This window comes from Mus caroli, chromosome 9, assembly GCF_900094665.2.
Source record: "Mus caroli chromosome 9, CAROLI_EIJ_v1.1, whole genome shotgun sequence".
Lineage (NCBI taxonomy): Eukaryota > Metazoa > Chordata > Mammalia > Rodentia > Muridae > Mus > Mus caroli.
Genome location: NC_034578.1, coordinates 41,930,335 through 41,955,286, shown reverse-complemented (window position 1 = coordinate 41,955,286; position 24,952 = coordinate 41,930,335). Strand labels below are relative to the sequence as shown.

General features: G+C 43.8%; 1 protein-coding gene across 1 annotated transcript; it reads right to left on the bottom strand.

Moving 5' to 3' along the window:
- Nucleotides 1–1,529: 1,529 nt before the first annotated feature.
- Nucleotides 1,530–23,952, bottom strand: Mpzl3 (myelin protein zero like 3). Its single transcript, XM_021172239.1, has 6 exons — nucleotides 23,816–23,952; nucleotides 16,957–17,123; nucleotides 12,586–12,796; nucleotides 10,768–10,933; nucleotides 8,224–8,287; nucleotides 1,530–4,209 (listed from the first exon to the last, which is right to left on the bottom strand). The coding sequence occupies exons 1-6, from the start codon at nucleotides 23,889–23,891 to the stop codon at nucleotides 4,183–4,185; spliced, it is 711 nt and encodes a 236-aa protein (XP_021027898.1). The 5' UTR covers nucleotides 23,892–23,952; the 3' UTR covers nucleotides 1,530–4,182.
- Between the last annotated feature and the right edge of the window lie 1,000 nt (nucleotides 23,953–24,952).

Sequence of the window (24,952 nt, the reverse complement as noted above, 5' to 3'; positions counted from 1 at the left end):
TGTGTGTGTGTGTGTGTGTGTGTGTGTGTGTGTGTGGTGTATGCATGTATACATGTGTGTGCCTGTGTGTACAGTATGTGGGCATGCTACTGTGTGGTGTATGTACATGCATGTGTGCTGATGTGTATGTGGGGGTGATGCCTGTGTGCATGTGTACATCTGTGCCTATGTGTGGTATGTGTGTGTGCATGTATGTGTGTACATCTGTATATGTGGTATGAGTGTGTGTGTACATCTGTATATGTGGTATGAGTGTGTGCCTGTGTGTGGTATGTATGTGAGCTTGAGTGTGCCTATGTGCCTGCAGGGTGTGTGTGTGTGTGCCAGTGTGTGTCGATGTGCATTGTTCATGTGTGTGTGTGTCCATGTGTGCCTGTGTGTGTGCATATATAAATCTTCTGCAGGTAGCCACAGCTGCTGTGTGGACATGATTACCAGGGTCATGTCATATCTAGAAGCATGGCATCCCTATCTTCTGGCTTTGACATTCTGCCTCCTCTTCTGTGATGTTCTGGAACCATGGAGGGGTTGACACAGCTGTCCCACTTGCAGTATGTATAGTTTTTTTCTAGAAGGAAAGACTTGCAGCTCACTCAGGTGAGCCTCATATCTCAGGTCCTTGCAGATGTCACCTCCCTTCTGGATTACAAACTCTGCAAGCAAGATCTCAAATCAGCCAGGTCTAGTGGTGTATGCCGGACATCTCAGCACCCAGAAGGCTCAGGCAGGAGGAGCCAGCCTGGACTACACTGTGAGCTCCTTATCTAAACAACAAAACAACAACAAAAATCTTGAATGGCAAGAGGCATTTGCTGAGGAATCAGCTTTATGTAAATAAAACACAATTAATTGAAGACTAGAAAACTTGCGGCTGTGTTTCAGACACAGACACTTCACTTCTTCTCTTACCGTACAGATGCAGCCTGGCTGATCAATCACCTCCTTTAGCTGCTTCCAGAGATTCCCCTGCCTAGTGCTCCACCCACCATGTTGCTGTATATGTTTCCTCAGACTGTGAGGGTTGCCATCATACAGAGAGCAAGTTGTTCTCCTAGCAGACCCTTTGAGTGGCTTGGCCATCTTGGGGAATAACTCAGGACATCCTGAATGGCAGATCCTTCTCTTTTTTAATCATCACTTCAGACTAAGAGTTCTACATACACAGTCATCCCTTGTTCTACTGGATTGACCCAGTAGAACAAAGCCTGGGTAATGCTCATCTTTTGAAATTTGTCCTGTCCTGAAAACTATTGAATGTTTTCTGGCCCCAAGGACTATGCTGCACGGGCCCTGTATAAATATTCCTAGTGCGGTGTATTTCATGCCCACCATTTTGCCACTGGGTTCACAAAATTTCTAGAAATGCACTCATCAGCTTCTGCTATGTGATCTGGTTCCAGCACACCACTGGATCTATGCAGGATCTTGCTGGTGGTGCAGCTCAGACAGTTTTCTCAATGCTGAAAACCACAACACCCACCTTGCACAAGGTACTGCTCATTTTAACATAGTTAGACACGAAAAGGGTAGCCACAAGGTGCAAAGAAGTTTATTAACTACAGTGCAGTAAAGCTTCCATGAGTCACAATGTCTGTGCACGAAGCCTTACAGATCATACTCTCCTGCAAACAAAAAGTCTAACTTAATTTTAAAAGTCAGTGAGAGACCACGGTGAGGAGGCCAACACCGGAGTGGGCACTTCTGGCAGCAAAGTTGTGAGCTGTGCAATTAAATAAGAGCTTTGGTCTACTCCATGGATCTTCTTAGAGTCCTTCTTCAGAATGGGGGAGCCCAGCAACACAACAGAACATTCTGGGTCAGGATCTAGCCTCCAGATTTTCTGTTGTTGTAAGATATACTTATGCATGCACACATGCGCGCACATGTATGTATGCACGTAAGCAGGATGGGAGAAGGGTAGACAACTTTTCCTTCTGAAATCCCACTGCTGACTCGGGTACTGCAGACTGCTAAGATGTCCTCAAGTGACCTGAAATAACAGGTCACAGAGGGAAAACAAAGTACGTTATAAATTCACATTTTGTAATAGTTTTAAGAGGCCACCATGTAAAACTCAGAAGGTGATAAAACCATAATGAAAGACTTAAATCCTCTTTCCAGACAATGCTATAATACCACGGGGTTTGAGTCCACAGAGCAGCAAAAAGGAAAAAACAAAAGTATGAGAATCTCACCTTAGAAGATATTAAAACAGTAAGTCAGACAAACCCTCTATTGTATGCTCACTCTTAAAGGAGGAGGCTCCACAGATGGCTTTGTCGTCCTGATGATCAAAAAGCTTTAGCACAAACCTTGGCATAAGAAACTGAGGGCAGCCTAAGCCCCAGATATGACCACAAACCCATGGAGCCAATAAAATCACTAATGTACTCCCTTACAATGAAGGACTTGATTGTCCTGTCATTTACAAGAGAAGAGACCCATTTCAAAGCAGGCTACACAACAGTATACCCAAGTATTCATCAGTAGTCACTGAACTCACCAATGTCTGAGCTAGATAAAACCTCACAATACGCTTGCAAAAAAATCCCAAGAAACTAAAACTGGTCCCTCAATGCCACAGAATGATGGTTTAAATGAGTTCTTGTAATGACTCTGTCAGAACAGTGAGGCCCACAGCATGCCCCCTCCCACCTGGGTCACTCTCTTCAGATCTGCAAGTGCCCAAGGTATTCATGCTTGGTGCCTGAATGTTTTCTTTTCTCTATTGAACCATCAGAACGGGTCTCAATGGATTGGCCACAGACAACTACATCTTTAACAAGTAGTCCAAAGAACTGTGGAATCTAACGACCAGAAATGTAAAATGCCAGTCCCTCCTCTGCCTCTTCCAAGAGCTTCCATGACCAGAGGTAAATCATAATCATGGATCAGCAGGCTAAGTTAACAAGTCTTTCAAACAGAGTTAATGACCCGGGTTTCAAATGTAAGATCTTCATGGTAAATAGAATGACTTTTATGAGAAACATAGTATATAACACTGTAATATGGAGGCCTCGAAAGCTGCTTTAAGAAGAACCATGAAGACCACCATGTTGAACCAACCAGGGCTGGGGGAGGGGTCATCAGTGACTCTCTCTGGAGAGCGCTGTTTGCACACATGCTCGTCCTTCCGATAAGTCAGGCACGTCTTAGTGGTTTACAGAAAACCCAGTGTAAATTAAAATAACAACTAAGTTGCTAGAGGAGAGGAGAGGTGTGGGTTACAAGGCACGGAGTGAAGCAAGGGGAGATATCCCGCACATCGCCACTTCCTCATCTCCAGTGCCGAGCAAACCAGCCTGCAGATACAATACCCACTTCTGGTGCCACTGAGAACCAAAGTTCTAAACAACACGAGAAACGTGAGAGACCCAAAGCAAAGGACTACAAAAAGTATTTTCTAAGTCGCCACTAAAAACCTTCTTAATAGACATTTCTTGCCTCTAACTTAAAACCCAAGAAGGAAACCACAAATTAGTCAGCTGCAGGAACACAAAATAACAAAGATTCTGTGGCCCAAAGTATAGCTAGCAAGAAAAATGAGAAAGATTCTTCTACATCAAAAACTATCCTTGACTGTAAATTGACAATGCTTTAATACTTAAAAGGCCCAGTCCAAACAAGCCTACAACTTGTACACCTACTGAGCCGAAATCGGGGTTAAATACTGCATGTCCCCTAAACACAGCCGATGACCATTAAACCACGTAGTGCATACTGAACGCTGACCGGAGAACATCGGAGAAGAAACCAAGGCTATCCATCCCGAATGGGCGTGTTGTTCGTTGGCACATCATCAGGAAGCTACAAGCTCCACACCATTAAAAAAGTACAATTTTGGCATCGGCAGAGTGACAGACATTTGGTCTCCTTCAGGCAACTGGAAGAAACCATGAACTACATTCAAGAGCGAAGGTAACCCAAGCACTGTTTCTGTTCAAGAATTTCATTGTTCAATTAGAGTGTATTAAGAAGAGAAGTCATGAGTCCCTTCTGGGAGTTTCCAAACAGTTTATAAATACAACATAAACGTTTCTTCAATAAATAAGTGGTCCTTAGGGTCTTCACTGGTGACCTTCAGAATCTTCTGTCACTGCTGTCCCCACCAATGGCACTCCTGGCCAGGGGAATGGGTATTTCCTGTTGTTAGGTGACACTTCTTGCATCACGCACACTTCATCAGTACGCCTCTTCGTAGTCTGAATCCTACAAGGGAAAGAACAGCAGATGTATGTGCATCTCAATGCCACAGTCAGAGGTAGACAAAGACCATTGTATAGGGTCTCTAAATGGAACTGAGCTTGGGGATATCCCCCACAGTGGGATATCTCTGATAGCACACCTACACTCCATGGAGCACCACAGGACCTCAATACAATGTGCCTACCAGGCTGATCTCTGCCTTGAAGCCCCAGTGGGTTCTTTTTTCCTTGATGACTATATTTCAGAACCTCAGAATACAAGAGAAGATGACTGCGTACAGCAGAACATCCTGGGGTTAGGAGCTCGTTTACCTCAACCTTTCTAGCTAAAGGATGTTGACTATTTATTTAATGATAGTTTCAGCATCTCTGAAATGGGGATAATAAAAACACACCTCACAGACATGCATGGAACAATAGGTGTGAGCTTCTTGGCACTGTGTCTAGTACTCTATAACATATGTTTGAGTGTTCACTGTTACAATTCAAACTCAGACCTCATCACTTGGGACCTCAAATGGGCCATTAGTGCTATCTAGTATATCAGATTGTTCTGGGTCTTAATTCTATTGTTCTTTAAAAAACTATTTACTTGCTTGCTTACTGACTGACTTACTCACTCACTTACTTAGTGTATATGTGTGCTTGTGTATACCCATACATATGGAGGTCAGAAGACAACAATTCTCTCCTTCCACTATGTGTTTCAGGGATCAAACCTAAGTCCTCAGGCTTGGTAGCCAGTACCACTACTCCCTGAGCCCTATCGATGGCCCTAATTTTCCTATTCTTCTAAATAACTGTTTCATACCTAAACTCTTTCCACTGTCCTCTGATCCATCCTCTTCCCATCATTTTCAGAGCATGACCCTGCTTCCTCCTACCATTGAGAAGGAAGGCAGTCTGTGAAGAATATCCATGACTCCACCACTAGATTCACTTACATGCTTATAGCTTCATCTGTTCAGCCTCTCTACTGTCCTGTATGTATTATGTATGTATGTATGTATGTATGTATGTATGTATGTATGTATATATGTATGTATGTATGTATTTTAAGACAGGATTTCTCTGTGTAGCCCTGGCTGTCCTGGACTTCACTCTGTAAACCAGGCTGGCCTTGAACACAGAGACCTGCTTGCCTCTGCCTCCTGCATTCTGGGACTAAAGGTGTGCACTACCATGTCCAGCTTTTCTCTACTGTTCTTATGCCTTTATCTACAGCTACTATGTCCTCCTGTGACACCTTCCAGAGTCAACTCAGCAATCCTACCTTCTCTCTCCTGCAGCATCAACTTTTCCTTCTCCATTGGCTTATCCACAATAGCACAGAAATGTGCCCCGTTTTACTCATACAGAAGTATTAGGACACAGACTCCTCCCTACCCACTGCCCACTCCTCTGTCTCCTACCTAGAAGAGCTGTTTGTACCCACTGCCTCCGACATATCCTTGTGGTGCTCTGGCCCTTTGCACCCTCACTATCCCAGTGGAGCTACTTCTGCCAAGGTCACCAATAGCTTCCACATCACCAAACCATCCTCAATAAACCCTCAATTCCTTGGACATTCCTTCCCCATCCCCCAAGATAACAAACTCTCCCGGTTCTCCTCCATCTTCAGAGGTCATCTCTTTTCATCCTCTTTTGTTAATTCCTCTTTATCTCTTTAATCTAGAAGCCTTGGAGAACGGGCTTAGTCCCTTGACCTCTCCTACATATACAGCCCTCCATCTCTTTCCTGGATCTCCTAAGGGCTCCGATGTTAAGTCTGCAGACTACACCTCTCTTCAGAAAGCATAACTGCCCACTGCACATTCCAAACCTAGTATGTTTAAACCCAACTCCTGAATTTGCTCTTTAATCTTGCTCTGCGGCTGGAGAGACAACTCAGTAACTATGAGCATTCTTTGCCCTTCCAGAGGGCTGGGGTTTGACTCCCAGGGCTCAGTAGTTCACAGGACCTGAGTCTGATTCCCAGCACTCACATGGTGCTTCACAACCCTCTTTCACTCAATCTCCAGGTTATCTGACACCCTCTTCTGACCTCCATGGCATTGCATGTACATGGTGCATAACATACATGCAGGCAAAATACCCATACATGTAAAATAAAATCTTATGTTTTAATGAGAACATTTAAAATCTTGCTCTAGAAAATGTTGGTTCTATTCTACCAACATTCTATTCATTATGGACTTCTATAATGTCTCTCTCTCTCTCTCTCTCTCTCTCTCTCTCTCTCTCTCTTTCTCTCTCTCTCTCTAACAACTGCCAGTAAATTCTTCTGGCTTCACTTTCAAGCCAGAAAACAAAATACAGCCACTTCTTGCCATCTCTACTACAGACTTCTCTCACTTAAATTACTGCTAACACCTACTAATGAGGTTCTCTGATCCTGTTCTGGTCCCTTCTACTCAAAACAAAAGCTAGACTGAGCTTTGAAAATACACATCAGTCCCACTCCACTCCATTTACTGAGAGTCCGGGTGACTGAACACTCTACAAGATATTCTGTTAATTCTTTGACTCAAGCAGATTTCATTCTTGCCCTTCTTCCTTACTTTGCACACTATTATCAAAGTATTCAGACCCTGGAGATTGAAACTAGGTCCTTTTTCATAAACAACTTTTTCTCCTCTCACAAAGGAGGCTCAAGTTCACAGAAGTCAAAGTAATGAAGAAAAAGCCCAGAGAGTGACAGGCCACACTCATTTGGTGAAGTGCTGGGCGTGGCAGTGAGTACAGAGAGGGCCCCGTGACAGGAATGCTCCACGTTAGTCCACAAGTTGACTTTGATGCACCATATCAGAGTCCTCTCTCATCCTGAGATCCCAGGACAGCCACACAAGCCTGTGTCACCACGTGTACTCAAAGAGGGTCATGGATTTAATCTAGAGATTTAAACCAAGATGGGAACCTTCCAATAAGGTGATAAACAACATTAATCAAGTCACCTAAAAGGCTCTACATTCGGACTTTCTTTAAAATACCAAGGTTTGCAGGCTGGAGAAATGGCTCGGAGGTTACAAGCACCAGCTGCTGTTCCAGAGGATGTGGGTTCAATTCCCAGCACCCACATGGCAGCTCACAACTATCTGTAGTCTGTAACTCCCATTCTAGAGGATGTGACACCCTCACACAGACATATATGCAATCAAATCACCAATGTACATAAAATAAAAATAGATAAGTAAATTACTTTTAAAATACCAGGGTTCATCAGAGAAGTTAAATTCAGGATTCTGAGTCAAGAAAACCCCTTATTTAAAAACTAAACAAAACAAAAAACTCCATAGGGTTTTGTTTTATTTATTTATTTATTTATTTATGTATTTATTTATTTATTTATGGTTAGTTGCTTGATTTTATTTGTTGGTTTGTTTGCTTTTTTTGGTTTTTTTTTTTTTGGGGGGGGGTGTTAGTCCCTAGCTTACATGATCCCCTTCTTAACTTAAGAACACAATTCTACACCCATGAGTTAAAAACTAAAACCCAGAACCAGTGAGATGGTTCACCAGGTAAAAGGGCTGGCTCTCAAGCCTGATGATGTAAGTTTGATCCTTGGGACCTACACGGTAAAAGGAAAGAACCAACTCCCACAAGTTGTCCCCTGGCCTCCATGAGCTCACTGTAGAGGGCTGGAGAGAAGGCTTAGCAGTTAAGAGTACTTGTTGCTCTTAAGAGGACCTGGGTTTTGTTCCAAACTCCCATATGGTGGCTCACAACCATACGTAACTCCAGTTGCAGGCAGTCAAATGCCCTCTTCTGACTTCTGCAAATACCAGGTGTACAGGTGTTGTGCAGAATACACACAGCCAAAGCACACTTATATTTTAAGAAAAAGAATCTAAAATTTTTTTCTTAAAAAAAAAAGTCAAGTTGAGAATGGGTAGGCATACCCAGAAACCCTGGTTCATACTTTCCTGTGCTGGTTTGCCTGTGTTGTTCTTGAGAGCAAAAGATCCTTCAAATAGGCAGGAAGATAGAAAACACCAAAGAGAAGAAACAGGGCACTTACCAGACACTCTGCACAGCGGACACAAAGCCTCGTCATGCAGTCATTGCTGTCCTCCTGGTCAGTGCTATGGAAAGAACACAGAGCAAGCTCAGCTGTCACTGTTACCACAGGTGACTGTGAGACTTGTGTTACAAACAACCCTTAAACAGAGTTATTAGGAACAAGTCATAAATAAATGTGCGTGAAGCACATATTGGAGCATAGCAAGGGCTATGTAAATAGCAACTGGCTACCATCACACATACAGAAAAGTACTGACCAGCAGCCTTGATGGAGGCACCATGCTGGGTGGGAAGAGAAGTAGCAGAACCTGGTCTGTGGATGAGCTCCCAATCCCATGCCATGAGAGCTGTACAAACTAGTGCGTACTATAACACAATACATAGTGTTCTAAGGTTAGCATGGAACTGCCTTCAGGACAGCACATGGAGGGACCAGTCCTCTGCCCGGGACTCAAGGAGTACGATAGGAAGGGAACATTTCTGTTCAGTCCTGGAGGATAAGAAAGCTTCCAGACAAAGAAGAGAGGGAAAGGGGTGGTTCTAGGAATGTTGGGATGGGGCGAAAATGGATGAACAAATGGATGAATGGGCAGGTAAACAGACAGACAGAGATATATGCATGCACACACATGAATGACTATAGTATATCTAGGGGAATAAAGCACAGAGGGTTAAATCTACAGTCCTTAGAAACAGACACTGGGATTTTCACCAATGGTTCTGTGTGTGTGTGTGTGTATGTGTGTGTGTGTTTTACAGATTCCTTGAAATAGGAAGTCTTTCTCCAGTAAATAAATACACATAGAGACAGAAAGAAAACTTTGAAACTTCCCAAGGTAAGACTCCCCCACCTAATGGTTAAAGGCCCTTTCACAGACAAGGGAAACATCACATAATTATTTTGTCTGATTTATTTTGCTGAGACAGGATCTCACTATGTATCCCTGGCCGGCCTGGGACTCGTCATGTAAATTAGGCTGATCTCGAACTCACGGCAATCCACCTGCCTCTGCCTTCTAAATGCTGGGATTAAAGGTGTGCACCACCATGCCAGCTTACAGAGCTTTAGTATAGGCTTTTGTTCCTTTCAGAAAGTAAATCTTGGGCTGGAGAGACAGCTCAGAGGTTTACAGCACTGGATGTTTTTTTTTTTTTTTTTTTTTGGTTTTTTCGAGACAGGGTTTCTCTGTATAGTCCTGGCTGTCCTGGAACTCACTTTGTAGATCAGGCTGGCCTCGAACTCAGAANTGTAGATCAGGCTGGCCTCGAACTCAGAAATCCGCCTGCCTCTGCCTCCCGAGTGCTGGGATTAAAGGCGTGCGCCACCACGCCCGGCTGCACTGGATGTTTTTTCAGAGGTCCTGAGTTCAATTCCCTGGCAACCACATGGTGGCTCACAACCATCTGTAATGTGGTCTGGTGTCCTCTTCTGACCTGCATGCATACATGCTGGCAGAACATTATATACATAATAAATAAATAATTTTTTAAAGTAAATTTCAAATGAGAAGTGGTGGTGTACACCTTTAATCATGGTACTTGGGAGGGAGGTCTCTGATTTCAAGGCCAGCCTGGTCTAAAGAGTGAGTTCCAGGACATCTAGGACTATACAGAAGAAACCCTGTCTCAAAAATACAAACAAACAAAAGTAAAAAAAAAAAGTAGATCTCTTCCTGGGAAACCACTGGATTGCGCCTGCTCATTGGCAGAATGGAGGCTGATACATGCTTTTGCTAACTGTGGTGGGTTGAGTAAGAATGGCCTCCACAGGCTCAGGTGTTTGAATGCTTTGCTACCAGGGAATACTTCTTTGACTAGAAGGATTAAGAGACGTGACCTCCTTGGAGACAGTATGTCAGTGCTGTGGGCTTTAAGGTTCCAAAAGCCCATGGTGCCCCCTCTTTCCCTAAAGATTAGGATGTAGCTCTCAGCTACCATGCCTACGATGACCGTGGACTAAGCCTCTGAAGCTGTAAGCCAGCCCCCAATTAAGTCATTTTCTCCTATTAAGAGTTCCTTGGCCATAGCGTCTCTTCACAGCAGCAGAGCACTGACTAAGACAATAGCTACACTTGTTTAACTCTTTCAGAACACCTGCTGACCAAGAATAGCACGTGCTTCTTTAAATGTCATCGCCCTTCAGGCTCTTCTCAAAGCTTCCTTCATTGCTTATGAATATTCTGTTAGGAGACATTAGCTCAATGCCAAAAAAAAAAAAGTGAAAGAAAAAAATATGACTTGGAATTTTATTTTAGTTTTGAGAGAAGGAGACGTGCTCAAATATACATGCAGAGCCCCAGCACTGTGTGGTATGAAGCCGTGTGAAGCCTAAGCGCCCTGTGCATCCTGCCCTCCGTGACATTACCCACACATGTCACTGTAATCTTCCTTCCGACACCCCTCATGGAACGACTGTGTTTGGAAGGAAATCTCAGCAGTGGACCAAACTTCAGCCGGGGAGGAGATATATGTGGATATGGGATGCAGGAGCTGCCCCAGAGCTGGACTGTGAAAAGGAATGGGTTCACCACTGGGGACTTACTCATCGGAAACTTCAATGGAAGACTTCTTATAGCCAGACCTGCTCCTCTTCTGCACCCCTGTTGCCTTCCTCCCCATTCGCACCAGCAGCAGAATGACCACCACTGCTGAGGGGATGAAGACGAGGATGGAGAGAAGGGCTACAGAAGACAGCATGGTGCCGAACCCTGTAGGAAACACCAAGCAGGTACAAATGCATCATCCCAAACATAAAATTATAAGAAACATAAACATGCACACATGATCCCATTACCTACAAGTGACACATGGCTATCAATCTGTTCTTCTTCCAAAAGTGAAAGCACACGTGGGGCAGGACACATGTTTGTAAAAGCAGGAGTCCTAGTTTTCACACAATTTTAATTTAACAAATGATAAGTATGGTTTTTTTGTGATTAAAAAGGTCCTGATTATAAAGGGTCTTTGACCAGGCTGTGGCGGTGTACACTGTTAATGCCAGCACTAGGAGAGAGAGGCAGGTGGATCTCCATCTGTCAAAGGCCAGCCTGGTGGTCTACAAAGTAAGTTCTAAGACAGCCAGAGCTTTGTAGTGAGACTCTGACCAATAAATAAATAAACAGCCTTCTACATACGGTTCATAGTACTCCACTATACTGAATCAATTAGCAAATTAATTCTCTAACTTTGAACATCCAACTTTGACTCTACAAGTTACATGAGGGTGGCCATCCTAGTGTTTCTCTCTGTTTTCTTAAGGTTAAAATTTTAAAATAGAATTGTAAGATCAAAGGGAATATAATTTTAAGAACTATAACTTCTATTACTAAACTGCCTTCTAGAAAAATGCATCTATTCCTGTATGATTATGTAAATGTGATATGTGATACAGGTTATTGTCAAACCAGATTACAACTATGACAAAGAAAACAGTGAGGAGGAAAGGAGAGAGGGGAAGGCAGGAGAGACGGGAAGGCAGAGAGGAAACAGAGGAGGGAGGGAAGCCCTAAGAAATGGTAGGGCAGTTACACAACTCATAATGTATCTCTGTGTCTTTGGTTCAAATCCAGTTAAAACTCAAATAATTATTTAATAGTCACCAGAGATTTACATTGAAAAAAGCCACCCCTGCCGGGCGGTGGTGATACACACCTTTAATCCCAGCACTTGGGAGGCTGAGGCAGGCAGATTTCTGAGTTCGAGGCCAGCCTGGTCTACAAAGTAAGTTCCAGGACAGCCAGAGCTATACAGAGAAACCCTGTCTCGAAAAACCAAAAAAAAAAAAAAAAAAAAGAAAAGAAAAAAATGAAAAAGAGAAAAAAGCCACCCACAAGCTTATCTCCACAGGAGAAGGAAACTGTTGCCTTTGTAAGTAATAGAAATGCAATGCTGCCCATCCATGGAGGGAACTCCCTACTATGAACAGTCACATAACTTAACAGGCAGGAACTTAACAGGGCCCCTAAAGGACTTCAACATCACACATCATCACCCTTCATTAACATGCAGGATTGCCCAACATTCCACAAGACATTTGGTCACTTGAAGACAATTGAAAAAGGCAGTGTAGACGCTATGACAACATCGGAAGAAAATATTCAGTTTTCAAAAAGTACATCCTAATGGCTCACGGCTGTTCCCAGGGACTCCCACAAGCTGTCTTCCGACCTACACACATACGCTGTAGCATACATGCTCATATAACGACGCACAAAATAAAATGTTTTAAATGTCTTAAAAATGAATCTTAACAGGCATACAAAGATAACCTTGACACAGTGATCCTCTAAATCAACTGGTAAGTTCCGGAAAGGGCCCGAGGAGTCACAGCATGAGAGGAGACTGGCAATAAGCAGCTTACCCCTTTCTGTGACCGTGAGCTCTGTTAGGGGAATATTGTGGTACACGTCTGGAGGGTTCTTCACAGCACAGCTGAACGTCCCATTGTCCTTTAGAGTGGGGTTGCTGATACTGATGGATGCATCCCCTTTGTAGACATTTCCGGCCCAGGAGATCCGGTCTCGGAATGTGCCCGCTGTGGTCGGGTACTGGAAAGACTGATAGTGAAAAATCTAAGAAAGTAACAGCATGAGAGACAAGGTTAACATGGAAAACACAATGGAATGAAGAACCGAGTAGATCCAATGTTAAAAAGAACTGTATAAAAGGGCTTCTCTTCCCCTGGCTGTCTGTTGTTGTTGTTGTTGTTGTTGTTGTTTGACTTTAATGCTTTTCTCACCTCTACCTTAGAAAGACAATTTAATAAATCTGGCCAGAAGGATTGACAGGCAAGTCTGGGATCTCAACCCTTACATCTTTTCTATGGCTTGGGAGATGGCTCAGTGGCTGAGAGCACTGGCCTTCCAGAGGACCTCAGATAAGTTCCCAGCACCCACATCGGGCAGTTCAGTCACCTGCAGCTTCAGCTCCAGGAGAGTCCACACTTCTGGCCTCTGAGGGCACCTACACACATGGTGTGTGTGTGTGTGTGAGTGTGTGTATGTGTGAGAGAGACAGAGACAGAGAGACAGAGAGAGACAGAGACAGAGAGACAGAGACAGACAGAGACAGACAGAGACAGACAGACTGACAGACAGACAAACATCTAGAAAATAACTTCCTTCTAAGCCCTCCCTAAAGCCCTCAAGTAATAACCCTCAGGCAGGGACAACTTCACTCTCCACAAAACAGTTCACAATATGGACAGATTCGCTTTTTCCCTGAGTTTTAATTGTATTTATTTCTAATTGACAAATGATAATTGTGTCTATTTATGGAGCACAATGTGACTTTCCTGCACGATGCTGACAGCCAGGCTCATTCACTAAACTACCTCTCCCTGGGATATCCGGTGTTGAGGGGCTGCCATGCCATTTGCTAACATAGCTGCACTGTTTACATTAGTAAATTTCCCTTTTCTCCAACCTGTGCCAATACTTATTATAATTTGTCTTTTTGAGATTTTCTTATTATTTTTATTATGGATGGATGGATGTGCACTCTTGAATGTAGGTATCCACAGAAGGCAGAGAGGGCATCAGATCTCCTGCAGCTGGAGTTACAGACCACTGTGAGCCACCCAACGTGGTTCAGATCCTCTGTAAGAACAGTGTATACTCTTAGCCACAGAGCCATCTCTCCAGCCCCATAATTTGCCTATTTTATAATAGCTTTTATGGTAGTCTGTGAGGTGATATCTCATTACAGTTTTACTTTTATTTCCTTTATAATCTGAGACACTTTTCCATACATCTGTTGGTGTAAGGCACCACTAAACTTCCCAGGATGCATTAGACAGGCTCACGGACTTAACCGTTAACAGTGCAACAGTGCCCAAATAGGGAGACAGCGTCCTAAGGTTACCCCGAGGTCTGTTTATCATGGCTTTCACATGTTTACTCTCTTGGCCCTTACACCACCACCAGAGCATCGCAAGCCGCTATAACTCTTCTGAACATACAGAAAGAGAAACAGGACCCAAACAACAAGATGAAGCAAGTTACTCAAAGGCACACAGTTGGCAAGTAACAAAAGGGAGATTTTTTTTTTCCTTCTATATCACTGGGCAGGTGTAACACAATCCAACCTCTCTCAAGTTATCTTCGGTGACAGTTAACACAAGCCTCACGTCATAGGCCTGATAAGCGTGCAATGAATATCTGCTGTATTAAGACGATACTGCTTTGGACTTGGTGACTGGACATTTGGTCCCTAAAGCACATATTTACCCTGAAGGTGTGACAGGCACATATGACAAACAACCATTATGCAAGACAGGAGGCTTTCCTCTTTCTTTGTTTACGTGGTACCCTCCTGCTTAGGACACCAGGCATCTCTTAACCACCAAATTGCCCAATTTTTCAGAGCTATTCCTCAGAGAAGATGCTGAATCACCCAGTGGTTAATGTCATCAAGAATTCAGTCCACAAATACCTAGCACACATCCCATGGTCCTGGTGGGACTGAACAGAACACAATGGCCCAGACACAGCCATGGTCTCAGTTTTCATGGAGTGTACATTTGGTAAGACAGCAAGAACTAATGTATGTGTGACAAGTGCTCCAAGTGGGGAGAGAGAGGAGGCCTAACAAACCAACATGGTGCTGAGTGCCTCAACTCCCAGGTACTTAGGAGGCTGAGGCAGGGAGAGTGCTGTGAATGTGATCCCAGCCTGCATTATATACACTAAATCCAAGAACAAACTGAGGCACAGAGCGAAACCTGTGTCTAAAAAACAAGGCCTCTCATTGATCATCAAGATAATAAGCTTAAAACGTCCTCACCGACCTTCCAGGTGGATGTAACTCATGAATTACTGCACGTTAAGTTAGTGAGCCGCAATTCTCTATCCCTTCCAAAGCCTGGCAAACCTCACCACTGCACCCTTGAGTTACAAGAGTCTTAAATGCCCTTAATTCTAATTCAGACGAGCCTGCAGCCTCCCGAGCAGCCTCCCAGAGCCAGTGCTCCCGGAGAAGGGCCGTCTGCATATAAGGTTTCTGACCCAAGAAGAAGCGCTCCTATTGCTCTCTGCCCTACTTTTGGACAAGGAAGCAGAGCCAAATAAGGTCAGCCATAGCTTCCTGACAGCCCAGAATAAAGTGAACTATTTTACATCTAAAGCAACAGGAACCTTGTCTGCAGACCTGTTTCCTTCACTACGGTACCCACCCCGCTCCACACCAGGCATTCAGTAACAGCCCCGAGTGCACGACTCAAAGCACAGTCACTAAGATGAACGGGAATTCTTCTTCCAAAGATGGAAAACAGAATAAAGAACACTTTCTAAAATCCAGTCTAGGGACAGTAGCATGGCCCAGTGAGCTATGGCACCTTGCAAGTGGCATGCATATACAAAGAAATAAATAGATAAAGAGATAAAGAAAGATCCAATTTATATGTGACTATGACACATTCTTTTTTAACAATTTTTAAAATTATTTTATTTTATATGTATGGGTATTTTGCCTGCAATGTATGTCTGTGTATAGTGCCTGGCAGACCCTCGGAGGTCAGAGCGGGGTGTCTGATCTCCTTGGAACTGGAGTTACAGGATATTGTGAACCATTGTGTGGGTGCCGAGAATTGAGCCCAGGTTCTCTGGAAGAACAGCCAGTGCTCTTACTTGCTGAGCCATTTCTTCAGCCCCAATTCAAATACATTCTTAAACAGCATCCATCCTAAACCAAGGAGAATGGTGGAACTATAAAGAGAAAGGTTTTTACAGCACTGTAATCTCTAATTAAACACCTATAATGGAATTTGAACCATAAACATGTTTTACGTGCGTGATTAAACTATATTGCTTCTAATATCACAAGGCCATCTGTCACCAGTGACATCTGTCACTAGTACAAGGTGCCACCACTTCCTTCAAAGGCAGCTATATAAATCACTGCAGACGTTTACACGGCCAGAGGAAAAGCCAAGATAAATCTGCAATGTGGATTCTCAGACAGACACACCCACTGAGGCAGCAGGATCAGAGTAGCTCTCAGAGAAAGGATGTCTGTGATGTGAGTGGGGAATTTCTCCAGCCCACATCTCCATGCCCTTTTTAGTACATCAGATCTAAAATAAAAAAAAAGCTGTAACACCACACAGAAGGAAACAACAAGGTAACAAAATTAAACCACATTTCCTCTTGGTTTCTGACCATTTTTTTCCCTTGAAGGTAATGCACAAAGTCTTACATGTCAGAATAAAAGGCTCTGTGTAATTAAACAAATATCATATAAACGTGGCTCACTCCAAAGGTCTAAAAGTTTCTCTTATTTCTTTTTTTCTAGGTTTAACTGTATTTCAGGTACGTGTGTGCACACCCGTGTGTGTGAGTGTGTATGTGAGTGTGTGAACGCACGTGTGTGATTGTATATGGAAGTGTGTGTGTGTGCATGCACGTGTATGAGTGTGTGCCTGTGAGTGTGTTTCAGGGGTGTATGTGTGAGCATGTAAGAGCACTAGTGCTATGTGGTGTATGTGGAAGTCAGAAGACAGCTTTTGACTTCCTCCATGGCTCTCGGGGCTAGAACTCGGGTCACCAGACTTGCACAGCAGGTGACTCTACCCCCTTTCTTCCTTTAAATGTAGATCACGCTGATTTCAAACCTGCTATGTTGTTGAGGGATGGCCTCGATTTCCTAATCTTCACATCTCACCAATACTGAGACTACAAGACGTGTGTCACCGTGCCAGGCACTCAAGGGGACGTTGGGGAAAGCCCACACTCACAGACTCTGTGCGGCTGCTGCTGGGAGGGCGGTATGTCCAGTCTATGGTCAGCTTGTCAGTGACGTCTGAAGATGACTTGAAGGTGCATTTCAACTTGATCTTCTCTCCCACATATCCTCGGACGTGAGCATCGGCACTTATCTCCAAGGAGAGGACGATACGCGCACCTAATGAGAGCAAGCCCAAACACGCATAGTGCATTCACTTTGTTGGATTTCCCAAATGTGAACATGAGAGATGCTTCACACCATTTTCAGTGATCTCCCCAAAAGGCCAGAGCCATCAATGTATTTTCAGTCAAATCCATAAAGAAGAAGGAACTAAGATCTAATAATCTTGAATAATGTTTTTTTTTAACACTGTATAGCCTTAAATCATAGTAAACAGTTGGGTGAAAATGAAAAACCTACTCACACTAGCATTTTGCCAATCACAGGCTTGTAGTTAAATTGTCTACAAGCAAGTAGGTGTTGCTCAATAACAAGAAGGCAACGATACCCACCCCTGCCATCCTGTGCCCTCCCCACCACCCCACCACACACACGCTCCAGGAATACAGCAGCTCTTATGAGGTCTATAAGACGCAACCAGACACAGTATGGTCCCAGCATGAAGCCATTAGTGTCTCAGCCAGTAGCAAAATGAGGATAGAAAATACAAATAGGAAAGTTATTTTTAAAACTGTCCAAAAAGGGTCTATCTAGTCTTTCTTAACTCTTCCTCCTCCTCCCCTCCTCTTCCTCTTCTTTTTAAAGAATAATTTATTTGTATTATTTTTAATCATGTGTATGTGTGTTCCTATCCTCACATAGGTACATCCACATGAGTGCTGGTGCCCATGAGGCAAGAGGCATTATCCCTGGAGCTAGTTACAAGTGCTTGTCAGTTGTGAGACGTGGGAACTGAACTCTGGTCCTTTGGAAGAACTCCGCATGGTTGTTCCTTCCCTCTAACACCTGTTCTTCCTCTTCTTTCTCCTCCTCTTCTTTCTCTCTTCTTCTTCTTCCTTCTTGAGACAAGGCCTTGCTATGTCACCCAGTCTGGCCTAAACTGACAGTCCTCTTGACTCGGCCTTCTAAGTTCTGAGATTACAGGCATGCACCACCACACCCAGCTATGCTCCCTCTCCTAAAGCTGGTTAATGAATCACACATCTATTAAAAGTAAATTATGAAGGGCTAGCAGGAAGAAGAGCACCTGCCTTAAGTTGGAAGGCCCTAGGTTCTATGGGTAACATTAAAAAAAGTAAATTATGGAGAGGGAAAAATATAATCGAATATGTTCTACAATGTAAAAGTAAGATACCATTTTTAAAGCCTACAGAGTGTGGTCTTTCTAAAACCATTCATTCCAATTTTGACATTCCATCTCTCCACAAGAAAGAAAGAAAAAAAAATACAGACAGGCAGACAGACCTGGCACTTTCTTCCAACAGTTCCTCTGTGATGTTGGGGAATCCATGAATAAAAATATACCCCCCACTGGAGAGCCATGTCTTAGGAAATTAAAACACTACCCTTTGTTTTTCCTGCTTCCTACTCTGACTCACAAAGCCAAGGTTCTTCTGGTAGCCAAAGCCAAAGACCTCAGCATGATTTCAGAACAGAGCAATTCCATCCAGTGGTCCTCTGTCACAGGCAGGACAGTGTAAGGACTGAACCCAAGTCAGAAGCTCTAGGTTCAAACCCCAGCCCAGTGGCTGGCTCTGAGCAGCTCAGCAAGTGGTCACTCCTTCAGTTTACGTGTCCTGGCAGAAATGGAGCTCACCCCCAAGTCACTGTGAGGATTAAATGAGTTAAAACACGTACAACACCCAGAAAGTCGACCTACCTCTAGTGCCCAACGCCTGCCTGCTGAGATCGCCTCCTGTCTCTCCTACAGGCTTTGACCTTTCCTACCGCTGGCGTTTCTGAGTCATTGTCCCAGTGCCTGTACCTCTGGCATCTTTGAGTCATTTTCTCACTCCTCTCTGGACAATCTAGTCTGGCCACATTCCTCCTGAAAGGAGGAGATCAAGACAGAGCTCACTAATAAGGCCTTTCGTAAGAATCTGGCCCATCTCAAAAATGACGGCCATCTGGTTCCTCACACAGCACCCTTTCTGACTGCCACGCTAAATTTGCCCCTTCTTCTATGCCCCCGCAAATGCTCATTTCTCTATCAGAAAAACCTCCATTCTCAAGCTCTAACTCCTGACCCACGAACAAGAAGAAAAAGCCTAGTCAGTCCTGGAGAGTTGGGTCTAAAACCTGAATGGTAGAATGAACCTACGAATTACACATGCCCCTCAGCCTATGGTTATAGCCTAGAACATAAATGCAACATAGAGCTTAAAGGAGTAGATTTGAACGTGGCCAGAACAGCACCAAGCTCTAGCACGTCTGACTTCTGATAAGGGCTGGGTCACACACAGTTCCTTAACCTGTTCAGGCTTCAGTTGCTGTATTTGGTGAATGGCAAGAATAACTTTTCTAGGATCACTGTGAACATCCAATATGCTGTGTAGGGCTCTGTGTCCTCTCCCTAGCACAATACATAAACAAACATAAACACACATAGAATGCTTAGTAGAATTCTTAAAATAAAAACTTTTAACAAATACTAACTATTATTATTGAAGTGGGTAACACATGTACTAGAAACCCTGAACTAATTCCCCACTGGGGTGTGGATTAAAATCTAAAGAGGAAGAGTCTTTCTCAGATACCTGCCAATGACATCGTACCCCTTGCCCTGTGCCTGGACTGCCCAGTCATTTTCTGAAGATCCTGTTTCCTTTCACACCTCAATGCTTTTCTTAGAATATTACTTGTCTGGAAAGATCTCCCCATTCCTACCATTCTGCTGGAGTTGCTCCCCACTACACCCCAATATCCAAACACCTTCACCACCGCTCACATACATCACTTTGTGATGGGCTCCCCAAATTCCCTGAAGTTCTCTGCTCTTCCTCCAAAGTTCCTCTAACACAGTACCACCCAAACTCATGTGCCATGACCACACTTGATTTGTAAATGTCATTTCCTCCTTGAAATGCAAGCACCATCAGGGCAAAACTCCAGAGGGAGGGAGGCGGGCAAAGGGAAACTGGGAGGGTCACCGAGGTTACTAGTGTAAGAACACGTGTGCACTGCTCACTCATTCTCTCCCTATCACCTTCTTTATGGAATTTTCAATGCCTCCCTCCACGCTTCTGTCTGTACCCATCAGGAAAAGATCAGTTCTGAAGAATCACTTCTAGACTGGGCTGGTATACTGAAGGAGGAAAAACATATCACACAAATGCACAGTTCCCACAAGAAATTAATGCTGGAGGGAGAAAGGTGTCAAGAATGACTCTCAGTTTCTACTCAGAAAAGCCACTCACTGAAAGAGGGGAAACCAGCCACAAGTCTCACTCAGGGTAAGTTTACGTGTCTTTGATACCTAGGGGATAATGTCAAAGAACAGCATGTCAGGGGTCAGCAACCTACGACCCATGATTCAAGTGGAAGCAGATGGCTTTCATGAGAAAGGAACAAACTCATAATAATTAGCTGTCACCCTGCTATCTGCTCCATGGGTAACCCAGATTGTCTAAACCAATCAGTCTCTCCCCTGATCACACAGGAAATAGCTAAAACACTCCAACCTTTGTGTAAACAGAATTGTATCAGAATGCCACCACATTGGTTTGTTTGGCTGCTTTTGCACACCTGGCAGAAACTGAGAAGTGGCAGAGAACAGCTGCCCACACACCCTAAACGTTTACTCTCATTCCATTCCTGGAAATGGCTGCCAATGCCTGCTTTAGAGCTAACACAAGATCTGTAGATCTGTAACACAAGCTGTTCCTCCAGCCAGCTCCCCACCCAGTCTCCCCGCTTCTCTCTCTCCATTTCCTCCCTTTCTCTTTCTCTCTGTCTCTTCTCCCTACCTCTGTTTCTCTCTTCCTTTCTCCTCTCCTTCTCTTGTCTCCATATCTTCTATCTTTCTCTCAAATCCCTTCTTAAAACTCTCTCTACTCCTATGTTACAGACATTCAAATCCCCCCCCACTTTAGCACAATATACTTTCAGACATTTAATTTTTGTTTTATTTTTATTTCGTTTCTTGAGACAGGATCATGCTATGTAGCCAAAGCTAGTCCAGCCTCCAACACTCCATCCTCCTGTCTCAGCATTCCAAGTCACGGGATCACCCATGATCTGGCTTGATATTTATTCCGGCCAGGTAAAACCAGCCACAACCATAAAAATATCATGAAAATTAACAAAACCATTTAATGAAAAATACAAATCACATTCTAATAAAAATAATTTTAGAACTGAAAGAAATTAAATATGACAAAATCAAAGACACTGACTTTATACATCCAAATTGCAAATCTTTCCATCTTAAATTTACATACTGACATTGCATGAAAAGGTGTAATCCTGGGCTCTCCACCATTATTGCTTCCCTTCCTCCCTTTCCTCCTTCTCTTGTTTTTTCCAGGCAGGGTCTTCTGTTTCTCAGGTTTGATTCATATTCACTATGCAGCTGAGGATGACCCTGAACTTCTGGTGCTCCTTCCTCCACATCCCCAGTGCTAGGGTTACATGCATGCATCATTACACCCAGAGCTACATCCCCAGACCCCCAGCCTATCATTTCTATAATTAGCCAACTGAAACAAGCAGAATCAGACTTAAAACTGAAGGCCAAGTCAAACATGACAACAATGTAAGGGTTTTCAGTCTCTGAAGAGGGATGGCGAGTAAACACTAGTGGGAAAGCAAAGCCCACCACCCACGATTCAAAAGAGACAAAATGAACCAACAGACAACCAACCAGACGGAGCACTGCAAACACACCACGTGAAGAGAGCTACTCACAAAGGGGCCCGTGCCTGGTTCACTTTGTATTAAGTGCCCAGAATAGACAAAAGTTTAAAGAGGGAGATTGGTGGTTTCCAGAGCCTGTGGGAAGGTCAGAATGGATACAAGATTTCTCTTTTGGGTGATAAAAATGTTCCCGAAGTGTTTGTAATGATGATTGCACACCATGCATACTAAAAAATTACTGAACTGTATTTTAGTGAATGAATAAGCCTGTGAACTACCCACCTTTATTTTTATGTGTCTGGGAATTCTGCCTTTATGTGCAGCACTTACATGTCTGGGGTCCATGAAGGCCAAAGAGGATATCTGATTCCCTGGGATTGGAGTTACAAATCATGATAAGCCCCGACGTCAACTCTGGGACTCAAACCAGAGTCCTACAGAAGAGCAGCAAGTGCTCTTAACCACTGAGTCAGCTCTCCAGACCCCTGGTTTGTTTGTTTTAAAGGCAAAATGTAAATTTATTCAAGAAAACCTGGAGGAGTGGGTGAGTTTAAATCTATATCTTTAATAGGTTTCTACACAGTGATCAATAACTTTAAAACTATTAATAGAGTGTGTCCACACTTGTACAGATCAGAGGCAACTCTATTGAATTGGTTCTCTCCTTCCACCTGTATGTAGAGTCTGAAGATGGAACCAGGTCTTTAGGCTTGCAAAGCAAGCCCCTTTGCCTACTGATCTCACCAGCCCTCCAGAGTTAATTTGAACCATTTGTTTTGCTAGATTTGACACCTGCTCGTATATGTGAAATGACACTAGATCTACAAAAAGACACAATTTCTAGGATCTTTTTTTTTCTCATTGGGACAATATGTAGACATTTCTCCCTCCACAGCCCTGCTCTGTGTGTGTGTGTGTGTGTGTGTGTGTGTGTGTGTGTGTGTGTGTGTGTGTTTATACGAGGTGACAGTAGGCCTGGCTCTGTTGTAAAAAGAACTCAGAGGGGAAACTGGACATTTATGATGACATAGGTAGCTGGGAGGGATCAGGGAGTGTGCTGGCAACATGCAGATTAGTCACCAGATAAATAAAAACCTCCTCATCTTACCGGATGAGACTCAGCCACCTAATACTTACACAATATTAAAGACCCCTTTCAGAAATGTCCATTATTTTCAGAGAAATGTTACAATACAACAATTCATTCTAATACTAGTTATACCAGTATTCTATTTCTTAGGAAGATACACACACACACACACACACACACTAATCAAGACAATATTCACACTTCAAAATAAAGCTAATTAGTTTGGATTGAAATTTAGAAATTGGAACATCATGAAAGTAAAATTATCCAAACCTTACAATAGTGTCATTATGTCAACACTGTACTGACAATAGTTAAAAGATTCAAGTTTCGAAAGAATGGCTATGACTTTTCTTATACTTCAGAATGTTTAGAAAGTCCTAAGGTGCCTTTTCTTCAGCAATATGCCTGCTATAAGAAAAAAATCACACTATAACCCTTGTCTAAAATGTTTTATCTAAAGCCCCTGAAATAAAATCACTAAGTCATGATTTTCCTTTTTTTCTCTTCTTCTTCTTTCTTCCTTTCCCCCCCCCCCCCACCCCCTCAACCCTGATTGTGTCTCTCAAAATAACTGGAACACGAATTGCCCGGTTTCCGACCAGGGTGTAACAGCAACGCAGAACCCTGGCGGACAAGCACAGAGACTCTCACAAGAGCAGTGAGTGTCCGCCAAGCCTGCGCTTGCTGTGGTTTCGTCAAGGCATCATCAAGGCGGTGTCAAGTCTCACAAGGTGGTCGGGCTCCGAGAGCTGAGGGGAACCAACTCTCCGCAGTGGGAGGTGCTAGCCGGGAAAGAACACCATCCCACACCCCCTCCTTCCCTTCCTTCCTTCCTTCCTTCCTTCGCAGAAGCCGAGCGGGGGCTTTTCTGAGACCCCCAACCCGGAACCGGAAAAGCGACCATCTTTTCTGACCCCCCCTCCCCCGCCGGAAGTAGAGTCCAGCCAGCTGGCGCACTTACCCTGGACGACTAGGATGCTCAGCAGTGGAAAGAGAGCGCAGCCACGGCCTCCTACTGTTCCTCTTGCCTGCTGCATCCCGACAGCTCTTCCGACACTTACACACCCTCTTTAGCCTCCCCGGGACCATGCAGGTGGTGCCGGAAGTGACGTCATGTCGGGAGTCACCTTTGAAAGAGCCGTCCGGGACCCAACCTCAATCAGGGTCAAGGATTGTTACTAGAATCGTACCTGGTTACCCTAATCAGCGGTTCTTTGACTCTCAGAAGGATCTGATTGCGCTCTTCTGCTTCAGATTGGCTACAGACTGGAAAAACAGTTCTATTTTTATGGAATTCCAGGGAACCAGGCTCGATCCTCCAACTGTAATCCAGAAGTTATCTCTTCAGAATATCTAAGTTGAACCCTCGCAAAGATTCTCATACATTTGAAGTTCAGGAAAACGTAGGCGACCATCCAAGATCAGAATACATATATCTTTATTGGGTCCTTTGGTAAATACGTGCAAGCGTCGTCATTTGTGTACCTTTTAATGTAGCCATTACATCATTCAGAATTGGATGCTTATTAAATTACTGCAGTGACAGTGATGATGAAATCATTACAGTGTGTATTAGAGGAGAGGGGGGAACTTGGGTTTGTGTATCTTTGCATTTTAAAAGTAAGGATATCATTATCACAGTACTTGACGTGGAATGAGACAGTCTAACATGCTCTGAAAGAAAGGATGGAAAGGACCCCGCTTTACTGGTGTAATCACTCCTGGACCCGCCATGGTTAATGAAAGTAAAGGGGAATAAAAAGCCTCAGCTTTTGGAAATATTTCATAGCTGACATTTTCTATTGGCATATTTTACTAGACTTGAAAGCCGGTAGTTTTTTCTATGAGAAGAATCAGAGTAGAAAAACAAATATCCTTGTTTCTAAAGTTCCCAAACTAAGTCAGGTAGGATGGCAAAAGCCTGTAAATTCAAGATCTGTAAGGCTGGGGCAGAAGGACTAAGGACAACCTGGACTTCAGTCTTAAGACTCAGACTAGAGCCCGGCGTGGTGGCGCACGCCTTTAATCCCAGCACTGGGGAGGCAGAGGCAGGCGGATTTCTGAGTTTGAGGCCAGCCTGGTCTACAAAGTGAGTTCC

Bases quoted from the DNA above. Each gene is read 5' to 3' on its own strand.
- Mpzl3 (XM_021172239.1), bottom strand. From the start codon at position 23,891: ATGCAGCAGGCAAGAGGAACAGTAGGAGGCCGTGGCTGCGCTCTCTTT. The intron at 17,124-23,815 runs GTAAGTGCGCCA...TGCTCTCATTAG, and splicing joins GAGCATCCTAGTCGTCCAGG to GTGCGCGTATCGTCCTCTCC. The intron at 4,210-8,223 runs GTAAGTGCCCTG...TTTCCCTTGTAG, and splicing joins TCCGCTGTGCAGAGTGTCTG to GATTCAGACTACGAAGAGGC.